Source organism: Macaca thibetana, chromosome 14, assembly GCF_024542745.1.
Source record: "Macaca thibetana thibetana isolate TM-01 chromosome 14, ASM2454274v1, whole genome shotgun sequence".
In the NCBI taxonomy this organism is placed as follows: domain Eukaryota; kingdom Metazoa; phylum Chordata; class Mammalia; order Primates; family Cercopithecidae; genus Macaca; species Macaca thibetana.
In genome coordinates this window covers 10,406,098-10,428,923 of record NC_065591.1, presented here as the reverse complement: position 1 = coordinate 10,428,923, position 22,826 = coordinate 10,406,098, and the positions used below count along the sequence as shown (strand labels likewise).

The 22,826-nt window shown below is 51.0% G+C and overlaps 4 protein-coding genes across 14 annotated transcripts in view; 3 read left to right on the top strand and 1 right to left on the bottom strand.

The window, feature by feature from the left end:
- The window catches only part of PLAAT3 (phospholipase A and acyltransferase 3), a 369,991-nt gene extending 368,168 nt beyond the window's left edge, over window positions 1-1,823 (bottom strand). The window contains exon 1 of the mRNA XM_050757335.1: window positions 1,814-1,823. The gene's annotated coding sequence lies outside the window, so the exon portion shown is untranslated. The remainder of the gene's footprint in view (window positions 1-1,813) is intronic.
- Window positions 1-22,826, top strand: part of STIP1 (stress induced phosphoprotein 1) — a 293,300-nt gene that overhangs the window by 21,278 nt on the left and 249,196 nt on the right. The gene's annotated exons all lie outside the window — the stretch shown is intronic.
- The window catches only part of OTUB1 (OTU deubiquitinase, ubiquitin aldehyde binding 1), a 238,450-nt gene that overhangs the window by 176,779 nt on the left and 38,845 nt on the right, over window positions 1-22,826 (top strand). The window contains exon 1 of one of the 9 annotated variants that reach the window (XM_050757216.1): window positions 7,097-7,103. The exons of 4 other annotated variants lie outside the window; for them this stretch is intronic. The gene's annotated coding sequence lies outside the window, so the exon portion shown is untranslated. Of the gene's footprint in view, window positions 1-7,096; window positions 7,104-16,271; window positions 16,276-16,339; window positions 16,344-16,799; window positions 16,806-20,283; window positions 20,288-22,826 lie in introns of those variants that run through there. 4 more of the 9 variants (XM_050757209.1, XM_050757208.1, XM_050757215.1 and 1 more) reach the window with 4 other exon arrangements.
- On the top strand, window positions 1,405-19,464 carry NAA40 (N-alpha-acetyltransferase 40, NatD catalytic subunit). Of its 3 annotated transcripts, XM_050757258.1 has the most exons (9): window positions 1,405-1,536; window positions 8,572-8,667; window positions 9,704-9,756; window positions 14,461-14,556; window positions 14,630-14,788; window positions 14,977-15,060; window positions 16,082-16,159; window positions 16,515-16,627; window positions 18,535-19,464. In XM_050757258.1, exons 1-9 carry the CDS (start codon window positions 1,531-1,533, stop codon window positions 18,867-18,869), a joined length of 1,020 nt encoding a protein of 339 aa, XP_050613215.1. In that variant the 5' UTR covers window positions 1,405-1,530; the 3' UTR covers window positions 18,870-19,464. The 3 variants fall into 3 exon arrangements, with proteins under 3 accessions (XP_050613215.1, XP_050613216.1, XP_050613217.1); XM_050757259.1 differs by lacking the exon at window positions 14,630-14,788; XM_050757260.1 differs by lacking the exon at window positions 18,535-19,464 and having other exon boundaries at window positions 1,406-1,536; window positions 16,515-16,805.

Below are 22,826 nucleotides of genomic sequence, written 5' to 3'. Positions count from 1 at the left end.
AAAATTGAGCTGCGTGTGGTAGTGCACGCCTGTAGTCCCAGCTACTCAGGAGGCTGAGGCGGGAGGATCGCTTGAGCCCAGGAGGTCGAGGCTGCAGTGAGCTGTGATTGCACCACTGCACCCCGGCCTGGGCGACAGCGAGACCCTGTCTCTTAAAAAAAAAAAAAAAGATGGAATAATGAGCAAAACCTGAAAAAGTCCATGAAGCTTAAGTGTTGTGCGGCATTTCACTAATTTTCGTGTCTAAGACCCTACCTGGAGAGCACTAGGAAGTGAAGACTCTGGCTCTACCCCGGGAGATTCTGGGGTAGGTTGCAGAGGTGTGCACACTGCGGAAGCGCCCCCCGGCGGTTTGGATTCGGATCATGTTGGGGTCACTCTGATGTGCTGGGGATGGGCTGAAATTAAAACTGTCCGGGATGCCTGGAGTTCACTCTAACAGCACCATCCACTCCCTCCTGAACAGTGCTTACGTGACAGTCTCCCCTCTAAACTCTGAGGTGTGGCGCTGAGATGGCACCTCGCTCCCCTCTGTGCCCCCTGGGCTCAGCACCTCGTAGATGCGAGTTATTTATTTATTTATTTATTTAAACAGTCTCGCTCTGTCGCCCAGGCTGGAATGCAGTGGCGTGATCTTGGCTCACTACAACCTCCGCCTCTTGGGTTCAAGTTATTCTCCTGCCTCAGCCTCCCGAGTAGCTGGAATTACAGGTACACGCCACCACGCCCGGCTATTTTGTATTTTTAGTAAAGATGGGGTTTCACCATGTTGGCTAGGCTGGTCTCGAACTCCTGACCTCAAGCGATCCACCCACCTCGGCCTCCAGAAGTGCTGGGATTACAGGCGTGAGCCACCGTGCCCGGCCGCGAGTTAATTTTTATTGAGAACGTGAATGAATGGATGGGGAATGAATGGTTAGAAGACGAATGAATTAACAGCAGGACTCTGGTTAGAAAAGGAATTTCAAGAGTCAGGATCTGGAAGGTGGGAAAGTTTCCAAAGACTTCCGCTACGCGCGCTGGGGCTCTGGAAGGGCAGGTACTTCAGAGGTCGAGACGCGATTGGCCGCCTGGGAAGGTGGCTGTGCCGCCGGCTGCTACGCGCTTGGCGGAGAAGTCGCTGGCCGCAGGAGAGGTGCTGCCACCCACCCGGCCCCCAGCGGCCAGCGGCTCAGGGCCTGGGTCAACAGCTAGGCTTGGCGCCGCCGTTGCCATAGCTACAGACGCAGCCCTGCGAGGGGGCGGGTCCTGGCCGAACGTCATTCCCGGCGCGACGCTCCGCCGCGTTCCCGCCTCCTTCTGGTCCGAGACCCTCGGCCCGCCTAGCGGGCGCTCCACCTGCGCGCCGGCTCCCCGATCCCCCTACACCGGTTCTGCGCCGGCGCGGTACCAGGGCGCGCGGGGGAGCTGCGAGGCGCATGCGCGGTGCGGGGTACGCCGCTCTGCAGCCGCCGCTGTTGCCGCCTCCGCCGTTGCCGCCTCCCTGCCGGCAAGTGTGTGAAGAAGGAGTTGAGGGTCGCCGCCGCCGCTATGGGGGTGAGTGAGGCAGAGAGAGGAGATGGGAGGTCCAGGGGCGCTCCTCGCTACCCTCGCCCCCTTTGTTCTTAAACCCCCTCACGTGACCCCGACCCCCTCTAGCCTCACGTGACCCCTGACCCCCACATGACCTGACTCCCCTATTCTAAGGGTCCCCACGCTAGGCCTAGCTCGGGAATCCTCTGGAGAGCCCCTTGTCCGGGGCCCCACCCCCTCGGCGCCCCCAGCGTCACGCCCGCCCCTTCCTGCCTCGCGGACCCGTTACCGGCCTCCCCACCCCCGTCCCCCGCGTGGACCCTGGGGTTAGCCTCCCGCTCCGCCGGGGTCACTCATCACCTGGCTGTCACCAGCTTCGTCGCTTTTCACATCCGAGGTCAACCCTGGCTTGGAGGGAATTGAGGCCCAGAGGAAAGAAGGCGCCTAGCCAAGGTCACACTGGCGGGGGCGTCAGACCCCACCTTGGGCCTCCCGAATCCCAGTCCACTGCGCTTCCCGCTACTCCAGTCTCAGCGAAGCCGGTTCCCCTACACTCTTTCGAAACCTCTCCACCAGGTTCTTGCTGCTCCTGATAAACACAGCCTTCCTTTCCCATAGACTCCTGCCTTCACGCCTCCTGGTTGCAGTGGAATGGTTCTTATGACCACTGGGTTGTTACGAGTTTTGGTAGAGCAGGTGTTTTTGCAAGGGGAGGGCTGTGCGAGTGAGAGGGGAAGATGCGGGGAGGCGGGGGCGGCGGCCCAGCCGCGGATGGATACTGACCACCTGTTCCGTGCCGGCAGCCTGGAGGTGCATTTTAGTTCACTTTCCCGGGATATAGGGTAGGGCAGAAGTTATTTGCAAGTTTTTGTGCGTTCACCGTACTAAGTCTCAATTACAGCAGTATCAGTCACCCTCCTAAAAAGATAACGCCCTTCCTAGTATTGGCTGCATTCGTTTTTTTTTGTTGTTGTTGTTTTTTTTTTGACTTGGAGTTTTGCTCTTGTCGCCCAAGCTGGAGTTCTATGGCGCGGTCTCGGCTCACTGCAGCCTCCTTCTCCTGGGTTCAAGCGGTTCTCCTGCCTCAGCCTCCCCAGCAGCTGGGATTACAGGGGCCCCTCACCATGCCTGGGTAATTTTTGTATTTTTAGTAAAGACAGGGTTTCACCATGTTGGCCAGACTGGTCTCGAACTCCAGACCTCAGACCGTCCACGCCTAGGCCTCCCTAACTGCTGGGATTAGAGATGTGAGCCACCACGCAGGCCTATGTTAGTATTTACATGGAATTCCCATCACCTTAAGGGAACCCTGACTTTGGAGTCCGAGGTACCTCAATTCCAGCCCCGTGTTCGCTGCTGGCGGTATAATATTGTGCCAGTGAGTTGGCCTTTATGTGTTTGAATTTCCTCACCTCTGTAATTGGGATGCCGACACCTCCCCTTTAGGGTAGTAGTGAAGATTAAGTGAGATAATGGATGTAGATTGCTAAGGAGGTGTCTCCTAAGTAGTGGCTGTTATTTTTGCCTGTATCCTCAGCCTTCACTTTACTGATCTAAAATAGATTTGTGCTATTTTTAACCCATTGGGTTGTCCCTACTGTTGTTAACCTAGTTTTTTCCCCCCTCACTCCACTAGTTATCGACTGAACAAATCAACTTATTAGACAAAAATAGTTGTCTACTCCGTGTCAAAACAGTCATCATGTTTTAACAAATAATTTTGGATATTACGTACTTCATATGTAGAAAACCAAGTCTAGAGACCTTAGGCATATTTAACCTAAATTTTGGTGAAAGGTCCTAGACGCAGCCATGGTTGAAACTAAATGAAACCTCTGTCCCTGGTGTCGCTTAGTAACTGTCTAACCAGAAGCGGCCACTGCAGATTCAGCAGAAAACACGAAGTGTAACATGACGTTCTAGTTCAGCACTTCCTCGCTGGTTGGGTGGAAATAGCAGACCCTCCACACCATAAAACAGGGTGAGGGAGAAAAGAAATATGCCCCAGAGATTCTGCAATCCTTGCATCCTTTAGGGCCTCAATCTTATACTTTACAGATGTGTTTCTCACATGAGACCCTACAAAGTCTCTTCTGGCCTAAAATTCACAGTAACAGAGAGACTTGAATTCTCCTCCCTGAAACACAGCTAGAACCGTCTCATCACCCTCATTCCACAACTGTGGGTACTGGGGAAGTCGTCATTCCTTGTAGTCACCGTGTGGCAGAGCCTGGCCTCAGGCTGAGTGAGGCTTCAGATGGAGGCTTTCTCTTCAGTTGCCACACACGTGTCCTATTTGCCACACATGTGTCGTCTTTCAGGAATTAGAATTTATATTTCTCTTGCTTCATCAAAAACAGGTTCTTTTTGGATAATGGGTAGTATATGGGATGGAGACATTGATACTGAAAATCTAAAAGATGCCAAATTCCTTTTCTGAAAGATGCCTCCTCCTCCCATCTGGATGTTTCTTTTCTTTTCCTTTTTTGTTTTTTAAATGGAGTTGTGCTCTTTGCCCAGGCTGGAGTGCAGTGGTATAATTTCAGCTCACTGCAATCTCTGCCTCCCGGGTTCAAGTGATTCTCCTGCCTCAGCCTCCCGAGTAGCTGGAAATACAGGTATCAACCACCATGCCCGGCTACTTTTTTCTATTTTTAGTAGAGACGGGTTTCATCATGTTGGCTAGGCTGGTCTTGAACTCCTGACCTCAGGTGATCGACCCACCTTGGCCTCCCAATGTGCTGGGGTTATAGGCATGAGCCACCGTGCCCGGATTGGGTGGTTTTTTTTCATTTGTCTTTATGACCCCTTCCAGTCGTAAAACTATGTGTGGAGTTATTTTTTCAATGGGAATAGTAAGGGAAGGAGTTTTGCATTGCATATGAAAACATTTATGTAACACTTTAAAACAAAAAATGCCATATAAGTGCAATTGTGACATGGTGGAAGGAGCATGACTTTAGGGTTCAAATGTGGATTTGGATCTTGGATGATTCATTCAGCAGCTATGAACTGAGTACCTGCTGTTTGGTGAGCACTGGGTGAATATAGGCAGATAAAGTGGATCTACCCTCACCTCATGGGGAGAGTCGGAGGGAGTGGAAGGAAGAGACCACTTTGAGAACTCTCCTCACCGGCTCTGTGACCCTCCAAGTTCCGTAAACTCTCTGTGCCTCAGATTTCTCATCAAAGAAGTAGTCACACCTACCATGCTGGGTTGTGAAGAGAAAAATCGATCACTTTTATTTTATTTTATTTTATTTTATTTTATTTATTTTTTGAAATGAAGCCTCGCTCTTTGCCCAGGCTGGAGTGCAATGGTGTGATCTCGGCTCACTGCAAACTCCGCCTCCCGGGTTCATGCCATTCTCCTGCCTCAGCCTCCCTAGTAGCTGGGACTACAGGCGCCCGCCACCACGCCCAGCTAATTTTTTGTATTTTTCGTAGAGACAAGGTTTCACCATGTTAGCCAGGATAGTCTCGATCTCCTGACCTCGTGATCTGCCCGCCTCTGCCTTTCAAAGTGCTGGGATTACAGGCTTGAGCCACCACCCGGGCCAGTACCTTTATTAAAGCACTGGCAGAAGGTCTGAGGGAGGTTCTTGTAAACAGAAGTCTCCTCCTGCGATTGTTGGTGGAGGCATTGCGAGCCCCATTTTATGGAAAAGAAAACTGAGAGTCAGAAATTTTGAGCAACTTACTGAAAAGAGCTTAAGTAGCTTGCCTGAAGTCATGCAGCTAGTAAGTGAAAGAGCTGAGAAATCCAGGTCTTTTGACTCAAAATCCTGCACTCTCTTTTTTTATACAAAGCTCCCTTGGAAAAGACACTTAACCACAATGAGCTTTACTGTTCACTGTGCTTATTACCCATTTTAATTAGGAGCATTTTCCTGTGTCCCTATAGGACAGCCTTACCTCCACAAGGCAGGGGCAGAGCTCATTGGAACAGGAGACCACTTTTCTTAGTGCAGCCCCTCCCTGCCTGTCTGGCCCAGCTGACTGCACCCTGCCTCCTGCCCCGTGGGCAGGCAGCAGAGCTCGGGGTTCTTGAGTTACTGCAGTCTCAGGCCATGGCAGCCCCAGGCCTTGCTCTGAGGATTGCCAGGTCTACATGAATGAGCCCACAAATCTAGAGGCCCGGCTGGCCCTCCTGCTGCTTGTGCTTGGGAATTACAGCTCATGCTTAGAAATGAGATGGAGGGAACCCAGGCTTCAGTGCTTTCTGGGTTCTGGGCGTTACCCTTGCCCTCCAGCACCTTTGATCCTTGAGGCCTGTATAAGAGAGCAAGCATGTAGGGTGGAGTAAGGGAGCTTGTACCTGCTCTGAAGGTGTGCTGGCTTCTAACCTGCCCCTACAGCTCCAAAAGGCCAGCATTTGCACCCCCATCTTCATGGAGATGGAGTTGCTTTCACAAGTCATTCTGGGGGTGTCAGGAAGAGCATAGGTCCAGTCTGATTGATGCCAAAGCTTATGCTTTTCTGCCCCGTGGTGCAGCCCTGTTCACCTTTCATCCGAGGCTTCTCTGTCTCTCACCTCTACCTCAGTGCAGAGGGTAGGGCCTGTAGCGGCACTGTGTTGGCACACTGTTACCAGACCAGCCAGGCAATGAGAAAGGAGTTGGCGAGTGGTTGCTGAGGGCTTCTGAAGCCCAGGCCTTATCGTGGCAGGGTGCAAGAATCTTTGTTGATGACGGAATGGAAGTCCACTATGCAGGACGTAGGTGCCTTAGTAGGGGACAGTGTGGCCAGTGGAACAAACATGATCTGCAGCCCATCCCTGGGATTGAGTCTCTCCTCTGCCCTTTATTCACTGCAGAACTGAGTAGTCACGTTGTCTCTTCAAGCCTCAGTTTCCTGCTGTGTAAAGGGAAGTGATAGTTTCTGCCCTGGTAATTGAAACACATAACCTAGGCTGGGTGTGGTGGCTCACACCTGTAATCCCAGCACTTTGGAAGACCAAGACAGGAGGATCGCCTGAGCCCAGGAGTTTGAGACCAGCCTGGGCAACACAGTGAGACTCCCCCTCTCTCTAAAAAAATAAACTAAAGAAAAAAAAAAGAAACATAATGTTTGTAAAGGTACTTTGCAAGCTATATCTCAGTGTTGTCTTGAAACCCAAATTTCCAGAGAAAAAGATGAATGCTCTAAACCCATCCATGGTAGAGGGAGGGGAGTTCTGTCCCAGGAGTCCAGCCTTGTGAAGACAGCCCATTCTCGGGTTTGTTCCTTCCTCTGGGGAGGTAAGATATGAGATCTTGCCTGTGTTCCACACAGCGCTCAGCCATGAGATAATTAACAGCTGGTGTTGGTAGAGTTTGCGGCTGTAAGAGCAATCCCTGTGAGTTCCTGGTATCTGAACTCTTTTGCTTCTTGGTTGATTAAAGTAGGAGGTAAGCAGTGTCATTCCTTGGAAAATCATGGGTAGAATTGATTCTGAGAATTTCCCCGGCAGCTGGTTTTTCAACTCATGCAGAAGGTTCATCGCTCTGAGTGTCCTTTCCTGGGGCCAGTCTGTGTCAGGGCTAGATGTAATTGAGGGTTGTCAAACCTCTCCAGAGAGCTCAGGGAAAGGAGGGGTGTGTGGGGGGGGTGTCAAAAGAGGCTGCTCTATTGGTAAAAAGCAGAGCCAACTTACCAGTGCCTTTGGAGTGCCTTCTGGGGACCAGCTGGGTGGTGCATGCGCTTTGCATGCCTGTGCTGTCTGGTTGTCCTGGGGAGAGAGAATGAGAAGTCTTTTATTGAACACATGCCACATTAACCCTCATTAAGACCCTCAGTCATCAAGTCAGGGGAGGCTTGGAGAAGTTTTGTGCCTCTTCCTAGCACTGCAGTGGGTGGAGAGCAGGAAGAGGCTTTGGACAGCCCTGAAGTGGTGGCTCATGCCTGTAATCCCAGCACTTTGTGAGGCCAAGGCAGGCAGATTACTTGAGGTCAGGAGTTAGTGACCAGCCCAGCCAACTTGGTGAAATCCTGTCACTACTAAAAATACAAAAATTAGCTGGACATGATGGTACACGCCAATAATCCCAGCTACTCGGGAGGCTGAGGCAGAAGAATCGCTTGAACCCAGGAGGCACAGGCTGCCGTGAGCCGAGATCTCACCACTGCATTCCAGCTTGGGCGATAGAGTGGACTCCATCTCAAAAAAAAAAAAAGGCTTTGGATGAGGCCTGCCAGGTGTCAGAGCCTGGCTCTTGCCCTGTGTTACCGGCCTTTTCACAATAGGGTGAGCGGGTCTTAGGCCTGAGAGAATATCACATCGGCCTCAAAACCGGACCTAATCTAGAAGCAGCTATGGGCAATTTGCCATTCGCTGCTCTATGCCAGGAGAATCCCCACTTTGCTGCTCCTCTGCTGCCCCGCTGCTGACTGTGTGCCTGCAGCTTCGTCTTGCTGGCCATGTGTCATCTCTGTCCTGAGGTGAACCCCTTGGGCCCCTGCCCTCTGCCCTGTCACTGGGTGTGTAGTGTGCCTGCCACTCGTTGGCCTAAACTGAGCAGGGCTTCTGGGAATGGCTCTGATGTCCTTGAGTCAGAACACGGTGGCCCCCACTTGAAATGAGACCCAGCTCCCACAGGAGCTGTGGCCTACCAGATCTTTGTCACCCAACGCTGGAAGACACTGAAAAGGCTTTGAATAAACATACTTAGGAACAGCCGTCAGTGGCTACCTCAGATGCCGTCTCCTCCCTGAAGCGGTCTTCAGTGTGCCTAAAGTTGGGTGTTCCCTCCTTAGGAGGGAGCGGGTGAGTGCATATTTACTAAGTGCCTGCTGCAGGCATTGTCAGCTGTTCCGCAGCATCCCCACAGTGTCTGTGTCTGGAAGGCCACTGCTCTTCCTGAAGGGAAGCTGAGAAGTCTGGTGACTTCTGAGGACTCCCCACTACAAAATGACCTGCTTGGGTCTTTCCCGCCCCTCCAAACGTGTGGCAGATGAGGCGGGAAATTTCTCACCACTGGGCCAGGCCTGTGGATGCAGGGCACTTCGGTTCCTTAAAGGGAAAGTCAGTGTTTTATTGGCCACAGCCCTTCCAGCTAATGTTGCTTTCCTCTGTTGCAGAGGAAGTCAAGCAAAGCCAAGGAGAAGAAGCAGAAGCGGTTGGAGGAGCGAGCAGCCATGGATGCCGTTTGTGCCAAAGTGGACGCTGCCAACAGGGTGATTCTCCCTTTCTTCCCAGTCCCTGCCTCCTGGAACTTCAAGTTGGTTTATAATTTGACTTGTTTTGTCGCCACCCTGTGGCAGAATTGTGACACTACCCACCCACACCGCCTCTGCCTCCTTGCTGTGCAGGGAACTGAGCTCATACCTGTGAGTTGGGAGTTGGCGCTGGCAGTTGGCCCAGGTGTTTGGGAAAATGTGGATTCCAGTGAAGCGGCTGCCTCCCTGTGGAACTTCTTCCTTATGGATAGAGGAGGATCTAGATAATTTTGTTTTCTTTTTTGTGAGACAGGGTCTCACTCTGTCATCCAGGCTGGAATACAGTGGTGCGATCTTGGCTCACTTCAACCTTGCAGCCTCTGCCGCCTGGGCCCAAGCGATCCTCCCACCTCAGCCTCTCAATTAGCTGGGATTATAGGTGCTTGCCACCACACCTGGGTAATTTTTATAGAGATAGGGTTTGACCTTGTTGCCCAGGATGGTCTTGAACTCCTGAGCTCAAGCGTTTCACCCACCTTGGCCTCCCAAAGTGCTGGGATTACAGGCGTGAGCCACAGCGCTCAGCCTCTGCCTCCATTTAGTATCCCATTTTTTGGTCATTCTTTTAACCCACTCATGGTAAACACTCATTTTAAGGATGTGGCTCAGGGACTTGATTTTCCATCTGGAGTTGTAACCAGGTGAAGTCAGTGGAGGCTTCTTTTAAGACGTGTGTGGCAGATCAGGTAGCCTCTCTTCTTTGGGTTAGCTGTGCTGTGAGCAGGTAGTATGCCCACAGGCCAGCGAGGTCTCCTCTTGCCCTGTCAGGTGATGCCAAACTTAACTCTCATGGGCCTCCCCACCAAAGCCTTCCTCGCACATGTGACTTCAGAGCTAGGCAAATGGAGGGTTCTGGGAGACTGCTCCTGGGGCTGAAGCTAGTCTCCCATTGTGGATCCCCACAGCATCCCACTCCAAGACAACAGCTCTTGGGACAGGGCCTGCACCTCCGCCACACTTGTCTGTGCTATTCCTCTTTTCTTTCCCTCCACAGCTCGGAGACCCTCTGGAGGCTTTCCCAGTGTTCAAGAAATATGATAGAAACGGGTGAGTTACATTGAGCATTACCAACTGCTGTCTCCTTGAGCGTCTTCAGGAATTCCCTTTCCAGAGTAGGCTTCCTCAGACACAAATTTTCTCATTCTTCTTCATATTTATGAAAAAACAGGGCTGGGCGTGGTGGCTCATGCCTGTAATCCCAGCACTTTGGGAGGCCAAGACGGCTGGATCACCTGAGGTCAGGAGTTCGAGACCAGCCTGGCTAACATAGTGAATCCCCATTTCTACTAAAAATTAAAAAAAAAATTAGCCGGGTGTGGTGATGGGCACCTGTAATCCCAGCTACTTGGGAGGCTGAGGCAGGAGAATTGCTTGAACCCGGGAGGCAGAGGTTGCAGTGAGCCGAGGTAGCGCCATTGCACTCCAACTTGGGCAAAAAGCGCAAAACTCCATCTCAAAACAAAACAAAAAGAAAAAGCAGAAACTGTGGCTCGTGTCCTCTGTTGATATAAAATCCCCCAGGTAGGGTGGCAGAAGAATCCATAAATGAGCAAAGATTGCACTTAATCTCAGACCAATGTCTCTTTAGTTAAAGTTTTCTTTTTTGAGATGGAGTCTTGCTCAGTCACCCAGGCTGGAGTACAGTGGCGCAATCTTGGCTCACTGCAACCTCCGCCTTCTGCGTTCAGCTGATTCTCCTGCCTTAGCCTCCTGAGTACGTGGGATTATAGGTGCGCGCCACCACACCTCACTAATTTTTGTGGGGGTTTTTTTTGTTGTTTTTTTGAGACAGAATCTTGCTCTGTCACTCAGACTGGAGTGCAGTGGTGCGATCTCGGCTTACTGCAACCTCTGCCTCCCGAATTCAAGCAATTCTCTGTCCCAGCCTCCCAAATAGCTGGTATTACAGGTGCCTGCCACCATGTCCAGCTAATTTTTGTGTTTTTAGTAAGAGTCAAGGTTTCACCATCTTGGCCCGGCTGTCTTGAACTCCTAACCTCGTGATCCACCTGTCTCAGCCTCTCAGTGTTGGGATTGTAGGCGTGAGCCACTGCGCCCAGCTAACTTTTGTATTTTTAGTAGAGACAGGGTTTCACCATGTTGGCCAGGCTGGTCTTGAACTCCTGACCTCAACTGATCCGCCTGCCTCAGCCTCCCAAAGTGCTGGGATTACAGGTGTGAGCCACCGCACCCGGCCTGATGTCTCTTCCGGACTGATTATTCTCTCTATGCAAAGAATCATTGAGCTGAAACAAATTTGGAAAATTATCTAGGCTGACACTCACATTTAATGCATGGGAAACTGAGGTCCAGAGAGTCAAACGAGCTTTCTGAGTTTATGGAGTTTTCACCTGACAGCTGAGGGGGCTTTTAATTTCCAATCTAGTGCTCTTTCCCTGAGTATATAGTATAATTATTAAAAGCCACTTACTGGCTAATTGGCCCTGAACAAATTACTTTTCTTTAAAAAGAAAAATATTTTTTGGTAGAGAAGGGGTCTCGCCTACGTTGTCCACGCTGGTCTCAAACTGCTGTTCTCAAGTGATCCTCCCACCTCGGCCTCCTAAAATGCTGTGCCCAACTGACTCTGAACAAATTACCTAATCTCTCTGTTCCTCAATTTTCTAGTTAAAAATGGGCCTGGGGCAGGTGTGGTGGCTCATACCTGTAATCCCAGCACTTTGGGAGGCTGAGGTTGGGAGGATTGTTTGTGCCCAAGAGTCCAAGACCAGTTCTGGCGACATAGGAAGACCCTGTCTCTACAAAACAAAAATTTTTTTAATTAGCTGGGCATGGTGGCACATGCCTGTAGTCCCAGCTACTGAGAAGGCTGATGTGGGAGAATTGCTTGAGCCTGGGATATGGAGGCTGCAGTGAGCCATGGTAGCACCATCGCACTCTAGCCTGGGCGACAGCAAGACCCTGTCTCAATACAAAACAAAAACCCAAAAACCCAAAATGGTTCTAATAATAGTACCTTTCTCATGGAGTTGTCAGGAGGATAAGATGTAAAGTGTTAGTTCCTGGAGCGTAATAAAAGCTAGATAAGTGTTTGCTGTTATTTTATTTTATAATTTCATTTTAGATTCGCGAGGTACGTGTGCAGATATTTTGTGTAATGGTGGGGTCGGGCATCTAGTGTACCCATCACCCAAATAGTGATCGTGTACCCAGTAGGTAAATTTTCAACCCTCACCCTGTTTGCTATTATTATTACTGATCCAGTTAACTATAGGCTCTGGACTGAAGGCTCCCTCACCATTTTTTGTCCTTTTGGTTTCTAAATAGGAAGCATAATCTGCCTTACCTGAGATGCTGTTGATGAGTTGTGCTTCCAGAATGTAACATCTTGGCTTGGGGATAAACAGGGGCTCTGGTTTCTCTGTGCTGGGGGGTTGAATTGTAGCTGGACGTCTTAGTAGCTCTACTTGGAGAAGTCACTCATATTCCTCAAGCCTCATTTTCTTACCTAATAGGATGATGATGCCAAATTTGCAAGGTTTTTTTTTTTTTTTTTCCCTTTTTGTGGAGAACGGGGTCTTGCTGTATTACCCAGGCAGGTGTCGAACTCCTGGGCTCAAGCTATCCTCCCGCCTCTGCTTCCCTGAGAGCTGGGATTACAGGCGTGAGCCACTGCGCCTGGCGCAAGGTTTTTTTTTTAAGAAAGAAAAAGAATATATGCAGCTCAGGAAGTAGCAGCTGGTATGAGTTTTTTTTTTTTTTTTTTTTTTGAAACAGAGTCTTGCTCTGTACCTAGGCTGGAGTGCAGTGGCGTAATCTCGGCTCACTGCAGCCTCCACCTCCTGGGTTCAAGCGATTCTCCTCCCTCAGCCTCCCTAGTAGCTGGGACTACACGCACATGCCCTCATGCCCTGCTAATTTTTGTATTTTTAGTAAAGATGGGGTTTCACCATGTTGACCAGGCTGGTCTCAAACTCCTGACCTCAGGTGATCCACCGACCTCGGGTGATCCACCCACCTCAGCCTCCCGAAGTGCTGGGATAATAGGCGTGAGCCACTGCGCCCAGCCTGGAAAGGCTTTTGACATACTTTAGAGATCCCATATTGTGATATCTCATCATGTTTTTTTTTTGTTTTTGAGACAGAGTCTTGTACTGTCACCCAGGCTGGAGTGCAATGGCGTGATCTCAGCTCACTGCAACCTCTGCCTCCCGGGTACAAGCAATTCTCCTGCCTCAGCCTCCAGAGTAGCTGGGATTACAGGTGCCCGCCACCACGCTGGCTAATTTTTTGTATTTTTATTAGAGACGGGGTTTCACCATGTTGGCCAAGCTGGTCTCTAACTCCTGACCTCAGGTGATCCGCCCGCCTCGGCCTCCCAAAGTGCTGGGATTACAGGCGTGAGTCACTGCCCCCGGCTTCATAGTGTTTTCATATTCCATATTTCCATTGGCTTCCAGAAATGTGGAATAGCTCCAAAACAGGCATTGCCAGCCAACTCTGGGCATTTTATAGTTAAGACAGATGCAGTGCTATGTTTGGGCAGCTGTGATGGCTAAGTGATTGATAAAGAAAGGAAGATGCTTTAGGGGCAGGAAGTTCTGAATTTATAAGGCTGAGCAAATGTGGCGTGCCAGTCAGTAGAAGTGATGGGATTCCAGTGAGCATATCCTCTGGGGATTGTATCAAAGGTCACTGAGAGATTGATACGGGAGCCCTTTAAAGGCTTAGGGTTTGCTGCCTCTAGTCCTTTCAGAATGTAGTGCTATCTAAAGAATGTGATTTCACAGATTGGTCAAGGAGTTTAACTGTTACTTTAATTTCATTTAGAAACAGATATCTTAACACCTACAGCATTTGCGGGTTTAGAAAAACAGTGTTGGGCTGGAGCCTGCTTCACCCGTTTTTGTTTGTTTGTTTGTTTGTTTGTTTTGAGACAGACTGGAGTGAAATGGCATGATTTTGGCTCATTGCAACCTCCACCTCCCAGGTTTAAGCGATTCTCCTGCCTCAGCCTCTCGAGTAGCTGGGATTACAGGCACCCACCACCATGCCCAGCTAATTTTTTTGTAGTTTTAGTTGAGACGGGATTTCACTGTGTTGGTCAGGCTCATCTTGAACTCCTGACCTCAGGTGATCCATATGCCTTGGCCTCCCTGAATTGCTGGGATTACAGGTGTGAGCCACTGTGCCGGCCTTAACCTGTTGATCAGCTGAGAGTATCCCTATTCCTCAGATGAGGCAGGCAGGACTCCTGGGGCGGGGTGGGGCGTGTTGAGCCGTAGTCTTCTTGAAGGACCTAGGGTCACCCAGTGGTTTTGAAGGCGCAATTGGTAGATAAAAGGAATGGGGTCCCGTGGGAGCCCGGTGAGGAGTCAGTTCAGAAATTACAGCAACAGGAAAAATGTCTAAGGGCAGGAACTAAATAACAGAAGACATGAGTGTTTATAACAAAGTACAGAAGAGACAGAAAAGGTAGGAAAAGAATAAAGAAGGAGCAGAGAGGGACAAGAAGTTTACAAATTGCTGAGGCGGATTAGGACAGCTTGGGGAGGCAGGAAATGGGCCTTGTGGTTGGGGGGTGGGCGGTGTGGCCACAGTTGTTAATCTCAGCCTGAAAGACTTTGTTCCTGCACCTTCTCTAGTCATGCTGGGGAAGATACAGGGTAGGCTTTTCTCTGTAGAGTAACTGCAACTGGGCCTTCCTCCCTGTAGACTTTAAGGGAGGAACAGCAGTGCCCTGGCAGGAGAGCTGTAACCAATTCCGTACACCTCCTGTCTTCTTCACAGGTTGAATGTCTCCATTGAATGTAAGCGAGTGTCTGGACTGGAGCCAGCCACCGTGGATTGGGCCTTTGACCTGACCAAAACGAATATGCAAACCATGTAAGCGTGTCCCGACCAGGGGAGCCTAGTTCCTCTCCCAGCTTTCCCTTCTGACTGCTCCCAAATTCCCCAGGTATGAGCAGAGTGAGTGGGGCTGGAAGGACCGAGAGAAACGGGAGGAAATGACAGATGACCGAGCCTGGTACCTCATCGCATGGGAAAACAGCTCTGTCCCTGTTGCCTTTTCTCACTTCCGGTTTGACGTGGAGTGTGGGGATGAAGTCCTGTACTGGTAGGAGCCATGGCTTGGGGGAGGTAGGGGAGAGAGACCCTGGTGATGGTACAGGCACTCCAGCCAGGTGACAAGGGCCCTGGACCTTCCTAGGTCTATGGGCTGCCAAGGACTGCAAGCTCCTCTGCCAGACCTTACAGCCTCTTCACGCCCCATCCTGCACGCTCACCTCTCCTTTCTTCACCTAGCTATGAAGTGCAGTTGGAAAGCAAGGTGCGGCGGAAAGGCCTGGGGAAGTTCCTTATACAGATTCTACAGCTCATGGCCAACAGGTAAGGCCTCCCTTCTTAGGAGATCCATATAGCACTCAACTGGAAGGAGCTGCCGCTGAGGCACTTGCTATTCTTTGAGTCTCATTGGAGGGGGAGGCTCATAGGCGTGTTTTGGGAGAAAGGTGTTTTAGAACCCTGTCAATAAGATGCTCCCTGCCTTGTTATGACTCCAGATTTTGCATATTTAGCTCAGCACAGCAAACATCTTTTTTTTTTTTTTTTTGAGACAGAGTTTCACTCTTGTTGCAGGCTGGAGTGCAATGATGCGATCTTGGCTCACTGCAACCTTCACCTCCCGGGCTCAACCTTCACCTCCCGGGTTCAATTCTCCTGCCTCAGCCTCCCAAGTGGCTGGGATTATAGGCATGCACCACCATACCCAGCTAATTTTTGTATTTTTGGTAGAAATGGGGTTTCACCATGTTAGCCAGGATGGTCTTGAACTCCTGACCTCAGGTGATCTGCCCACCTCAGCCTCCCAAAGTGCTGGGATTACAGGTGTGAGCCACCACACCTGGCCAGCGAGCATCTTTTGAGTTCCTAATCTGTGCCACGTTCTGTACCTAAGTAACGGTGCTACAGAGAGGAAGTGGGAAAGATCCCTGCTCTGAAAGAAGCCCATCTGGTCAGGGCTGATGCCTGTGCAGTCTCATCAGCCTGCGATTGGGGGAAGCAGTGAGTGCCGAGGGGGTCCAAGACCTCTAGAGGCTAGAGGCCAAATTCAGGAGCACTTGTGCGGGTGAAAGGGGGTAACAGACAAAGACAGAAAGGAAAGGAAGCACGACCGTAGTCTCTGTTTTCTTTTCTTTTTCTTTCTTTTTCTTTTCTTCTTGAGACAGGGTCTCACTCTGGCACCCAGGTTGGAGTGCCATGGTATGATCATATCTCACTGCGGCCTCTACCATCCAGGCTCAAGTGATCCTCCCGCCTTGGCCCCCCAAAGTGCTGGGATTACAGGTGCATACCACCTCGCCCGGCCATGTTTCTCTTTCTAAAAGGTGTTTGCTCTGCTTTCTTCTAGCACACAGATGAAGAAGGTTATGTTAACAGTATTTAAACACAATCATGGCGCCTACCAGTTCTTCAGAGAAGCGTTGCAGTAAGGACCTGGGTGTGGGCCCTTCTGGGTGGTAGGTGGGCCTTCCCAGGGCCATTTTTCTGGTCCTGGCCCCTACTCATCCTGATGCCTGAGCTCATGGTCCAGTGGTCATGGGGGTTCAGGTTTGGGGAGATGGTATGGCAGTGCTCTCTGACTTTGAGCTCATGGTCCAGTGGTCATGGGGGTTCAGGTCTGGGGAGCCGGTATGGCAGTGCTCTCTGACTTGGTCAGCTGTCCACCTCCTGCACCCTTGTCCTAAGGGTCTCATCACTGTGGCTGGTGGAAGAGTTCTCAGGCCAGGGAGGAAGGCACTCAGCTGCCTGCCACCAACCCTTTTCTCCTGCCTGCCTTGCAGATTTGAAATTGATGACTCTTCCCCCAGCATGTCCGGTTGCTGTGGGGAGGATTGCTCCTATGAGATCCTGAGCCGGAGGACCAAGTTTGGGGACAGCCAGCACTCCCACGCGGGTGGGCACTGTGGTGGCTGCTGCCACTGAACTCTCAGAGCCACTTTCAAGTCACAATGCTCTCTCCTAAGGCCTTTCCTCTTTCCTGGTCTCACCATTTGCCAGGTGTCCTCAGAGCTGTGGCCTCCCCAGCCCTGCACGTACCAGGCTGCACCCTGAGAGCACAGAACCCTGGGGAGAAGTGGTATGAGCTGCTCCTCCTCTCCTAGGAGACCAGAGTGCTAGGAGGGAATGAAAGAGAGGGAAGAGTGGGTGGGGCCTGGCAGTGAAGCTCATCCTCCACAGTGGCTGCCTCCTCACTTGGCTCCTGGGGCCTGCAGTGGAGGTTCTCCCACCTCTGCAGCTCCTAGAGTCCTGGAAACCTCCCCTCCCCTGACACATACACTTGGACGAATGGAATGTTTATGCCCACCTTTAGGAAAGTTCTGGAGTCCTGGGTCTGGGGTTTGCTGATCCCCAAAGAGGAGCACACAGGGTGTAAGATCTGGGCATAGAGGGAGGCTTCAGAGAGACTCACACTTTCGCAGATGGAATGCTCTTATGGAGACTGTGGGAAGATCTTTTGTGCCAAGATGCAGGGAAGTGAAGAAAGCTCTTTCCAGCTGTTTTTATGGATTCATGGAGTGGGCTCATGTTGAGACCAGCCGACTCTGGGAGGAAGACTGCCTCTCTGTCAGTGAGAGAGGCTGAAAGGACCAGGAATGAGGTGTTCTGTGGGACCCGCCATGGGGATGATTGCTTCTCTAGGCTCCTGGACATTGCTGCGTTCTAAGCTTAACCTCCTGGTCTCATGGCAGTGACCTGAGCTTTTGATTCATAGAAGAAAGCCAGAGGTTTTGCTTGTTCTTGTCTGCCAGCCCTCACTGTTCTTTCTCCTCTGCCTCTCACGTCTACCCCCAAATACCTCTGTTCTTAGTCTCAAGGGGAGAATAACATCAGGGAGTCCCTCGTCTTCCCCAGAAGGACTTCTCGTTTCTCGTATAGTTAACTCCCATTTCTTCTCATCTCTTGGTGCTGATAGCTCTCTAAGGGTAGGGCACCCCTCCCTGCAGTCACCCTCCCTCTTCAGAGAGCCCCCAGCCAGCAGCAGGCCCCTCTGCCTGCACTCCTCAGCTTTGCCCCTCACTGCCTCAGTGAGGCACTAGTGCCACTGCCATGGCCCAGCCGAGCCATAGCTCAGGCTGCAGCAGGAATGCCTCTCAGTGGCCAAAACAGCTGCTTTTCTCTCTGGTGTCACCCTGTGGTAACAGGCTGGAGCAGGGGAAGCAGAAAGCCTTCCTCTTCTCTCATAGGATAGAAAGGCAGGCTCAGAACTAATGCTCATCCTGCTCTCAAGACCTTGTTCCTCTTACAGGGAAGAAAAACCAAATCCTTATCAAGGAAAAAGCACCTAACAGCTCCCTGTGGATATCCCTGAGCTCTGCTTTGGGGAGTATCGTAAAGGTTCCAGCCTTTGTGAAGTTGATCTTGCGGAGGTCTGTTGGTCCCTCTGACCTCAGCATCTGCTCACATCCTACCCTCTGCCCGACTCCGGCAGTCTGTCCTGGCAGATCTCCCCAGAGTGGTCCTTGCTTCTCACCTGGATTCCTGCTGGTGCAGGAGCCTGCATACACAGGGCCTCCCTCACCCAGCCTGGCCCCTCTGTTGAGCACTCTGCACCGCTCTTGATGGGCAGCAGTGGGACTGGGTACTCCTTAGAGAGGGCCTTGCGACTTTACACTGGAATAAGTCTGCCTCTGCCTCACCCTGCTGGCTCCTGATGGGTTTCATCCCAGGGAGAGATGACATTGCTGGAGGGGTTTGGTAGACTCCCAAGAATCATGAAACCACAGGAGCATGTTTAGGAAGAGATTTTTCTCTGGTCCCTGTCTCTCAAAGGACACAGATGATAAATATTTATTGTCTTAGATCATGGATTCCTGATACCTCTCACTCAAGGGGACCAAAAGGAACCCCCCGTGTTCATCCCTTGTAAGGTGAGTTCAGTGTACATTGTCTCTTTCCAGTCACTGGATGCGTGGCATCAACTGGTCAAAGGGTGCTTGGTGCCATACCCTGCTCACCCCAGTCTCTGCAGGCCATGTCCCGAAGGGTTCCTCAGGAGGTCGGGACTAGGGTGGGAGAGGCACTGTCTGAGACCCGCAGTCACTCTCGTTGGTGTTGAGCCCATTCATTTCCAAAACATCTGTCTTTCTCCACTTCCCCCAGGTCTTGGTTTTGAGAAACATAACAGGCATGGCTAGGCGGGGTGGCTTACACCTGTAATCTCAGCACTTTGGGAGGCTGAGGCAGGCAGGGTCACCTGAGGTCAGGAGTTCAAGACCAGCCTGGTCAACGTGGCAAAACCCCATCTCTACTAAAAAATACAAAAATTAGCAGGGCGTGGTTGTGGCCTGTAATCCCAGCAACTCGGGAGACTGAGGCAGGAGACTCGCTTGAACCTGGGAGGTGGAGGTTGCAGTGAGCTGAGATCATGCCCTTGCACTCCAGCCTAGGTGATAGAGCGAGACTCCATCTCAAAAAAAAAAACATAGCAGGCCTCTTGTACCAGGCTTTTTGTTTGTTTGTTTGGAGCATGTTAAGATTTTTTTTTTGAATTTTAGTTACATCCACCCTATTTCAGGTTATTTTTGTTGCTGTCAAGTATGTATAGGACATGTGAATGGTTATTTTTAATCCTGTTTTTTTTTTTTTTAGAGGAAATTTGGAAGATAAACTCCTTCTTGATATATATATTTTTTTCTTTAGCAGCTTGTTATCACTGGAATCAAAGGGAAAAAGTGATCTCTTTTTGCATTGGTTGTATTTGTATGTCACAAATAAAAAACACTTTGTTCAGCTGCTGAGATGGCTTCCTGATGCTGGGGCACCATGGGCAGCGTGAATCTGGGAAGCTTTGGACCCTGAGCCTATCCCAACATTGGGCCCGAACATCAGAATGTACGTGGCTATGACAGCCCCATGCCTTGCCCTGTGAAGAAGCCCCATACCGGAGGAAACCTCAGGCTGTCTGAGGCAAGCAGCCAGAATTGGGAACAGAGACCAAATGTATGTGTTTGTGCCACTTCCCAGAAGTTCTAAGGAGAGGCCAAAGGTGTTCTGAAGGGCGCCTGCTTTGCATCCTGGAAAGAAAGTCCCAAGCCAGCCTTGTGACATTTGACATCTGTGTCCAAATGTAAATTTCAGTCCCCGTGTGTGGGAGGTGAATAGACGAGAGTGCTTCTTTCCTCTGACTTTATTGGGTTACTCAAAATATTCTTTGTCTCTCAAGATTCCTGCCCTCTTCCGTCCATTCGTAGAAGACAGAGGCTCCAAGGAAGGGTAGCTCCTGTCAGGCCTGCTGGGCAGGAGAGTTATGAGTTGGTGGAGGCTGTGACCCCCTAATGTGACAGATGGAGCTATGCAGTTTGTTCCCCAAGCAGGGCTCCTGCCAGCCCTGGCCCGGGGAGCTGGAGCTCAGTACTTTCTGTGGACTATGGAGGGCTGCCCCACTGTGCTGTGCTTGGTGGTCTATATGCTGGAGTGGGGGGCAGGAGACTCTGATCCACATGGAGTGTTCGTGCCCTAGCAGAGCAGACACCTGGGGAAAGAGGAGCTGGGGTCATACCTGTTCCGTGGGTCCCAGCCGTGGCATGTTGTGGCTTCTCCCCTGTGGGCGGGGGCACACCTGCAGGCAGCTGTCTTATCTTTGAGGTTTATGCAGCTGTCTTATGTTTGAGGCCCAAAGAAAGGCAGCACAGCCCTTGGGAAGGGAGAGCAATTTGCCTGGCGAATCACACGGCCAGTTTCCCATGTGACAGAATTCTGCCCCCCAAGTTATTTGTTCCTTAAAGGCTGTGTTTTCATCCCAGGCAGAAACTTCTTGGAATGGCCATCCCCTTACTGAAAGGTAAATGGCACAGTTGGAGAGCTTGGGGCCATTCCTTTATCCCTGCTGGCTGTGTGCAGGGAGAGTTGAGGTCTGCACCCATTCCTCCTCCTCCACCTTCACAGTGGCCTGGGCCCTCTACAGCGACTGCTTCAGTGAGGTGTGGTGTGACTCCTGGGGCTGCCCCATGCTGCTGCCACAGCTTCGGTGGGCAGGCGGGGCAAGAGGCACCACCACTGAGCAATAGATAGTCCAGAGCCTGGACTGGACTGAAAGAGACTATGTACCCAGGGGGAGGGACGCTACTCACAAGATGGTTTCTGCCACCGGCTTTGAAGGGGGGAGGCTTTTCTAGTTTTTGCTAGAATACTCTCTCGCCAAGTGCAACAGAGGTTGTTCTATATCCCTGAGGACAGACGAGGTCTGGGGAGAGGGGAAGTGTTGCTACAGAGCCTGGTGAACTGATGTGGTGGTGTGACTCCCAATCTAAGGATAAATTGCCAGTGCCATGGCTCACGCCTATAGCCCCAGCACTTTGGGAAGCTGAGGCGTGAGGATTGCTTGAGGCCAGGAGTTTGAGACCAGCCTGGGCAACATAGTGAGACCCTGTCTCTAAAAAACAATATTTTTTTGATTTGACTTATAATCCCAGCTACTTGGGAGGCTGAGGCGAGAGGATTGCCTGAGCCTAGGAGTCTGAGGCTGCAGTGAGCCATGATTGTACCACTGCACTCCAGCCTGAGTGACAGAGCAAACAAGACCCTGTTCTTAAAAAAAAAAAAAAAAGTCATTGTGTCTCATGCCTGTAATCCCAGCACTTTGGGAGGCCTAGGCGGGCAGATCACTTGAGGCCAGGAGTTCAAGATCAACCTGGGCAACATGGTGAAGCCGTCTCTACTAAAAATAAAAAAATTAGGCCAGGCTCGGTAACTCACTCCTGTAATCTCAGCACTTTGGGAGGCCGAGGTGGGTGGATCACGAGGGCAAGAGATCAAGACTATCGTAGCCAACAGGGTGAAATCCTGTCTCTACTAAAAATACAAAAATTAGCTGGGCGTGGTGGCACATGCCTGTATTCCCAGCTACTTGGGAGGCTGAGGCAGGAGAATCGCTTGAACCTGGGAGGCGGAGGTTGTAGTGAGCCGAGATCACGCCATTGCACTCCAGCCTGGCGACAGAGTGAGACTCCGTCTCAAAAAAAAATTAGGTCAGGCGCGGTGGCTCACACCTGTAATCCCAACACTTTGGGAGGCCGAGGCAGGCAGATCACGAGGTCAAGAGATTGAGACCATCCTGGCCAACATGGTGAAACCCCGTCTCTACTAAAAATACAAAAATTAGCCAGGCATGATGGCATGTGGTGGAGAATCGCTTGAACCTGGGAGGCAGAGGTTGCAGTGAGCCGAGATTGTGCCTTTGCACTCCAGCCTGGGTGAAGAAGCGAGACTCTGTCTCAAAAAAAAGAAAAAAAAATTAGCTTGGTGTGGTGGTGTGTGCCTGTAATTGCAGCTACTTGGAAAGCAGAGGCTGCAGTGAGCTGAGATCGCCCCACTGCACTCCAGCCTGGGTGACAAAGCAAGACTCTCAAAAAAAAAAAAAAAAAAAAAAAAAAGTTACATTGAGAGTGAAAAGTAACTTGCTCATGGTCCCAGTAGTAAATGGCAGAGCCAAGATTTGAACACAGCGTAGGAGGTGTTACCCTGTTTCACAGTTAGGTAACCTGCAGCTTAGGAAAGAAAGGAGCAAGCCAAGGACACCCACAGCTGTGTGCTTGACTAGGTCCCTTTCTTCCCTATGCTGCCCTGTCCCACGGTGCCTGTGAGAGGCCCAGCTTCTTCCTGAGCTGGAGCTATGGGCCCCAGAGGCCCCTCCCACCCCACTTTGCTATTCCTGGTGCTGGGGGCAAGGGTGGTGTCTCCTGCTTCTGCCCAGCAATGCCAGGGTATTATGCAGTGCGGCCCTGGACAGGACGTTGGTTTCTGTGAAGTCCATCTACGTTCCTGAATTCTGATTGTGCTGAAGTGGGCAAAGAGAACCTGTATTGGGGCTTTAGGAGTATGCTGTGGGGGTTTTTTTTTTTGAGACAGGATCTCCCTGTCACCCAGGCTGGAGTACAGTGGCACAATCAGCTCACTGCAGCCTCAACCTCCTGGGCTTAAGTGATCCTCCCACCTCAGCCTCCCGAGTAGCTGAGACTACAGGCATACGCCATCACACTCAGCTAATTTTTTGTATTTTTAGTAGAGACAAGGTTTCACCATGTTAGCCAGGCTGGTCTCAAACTCTTGAGCTCAGGTGATCCTCCCGCCTCAGCCTCCCAAAGTGCTGGGAT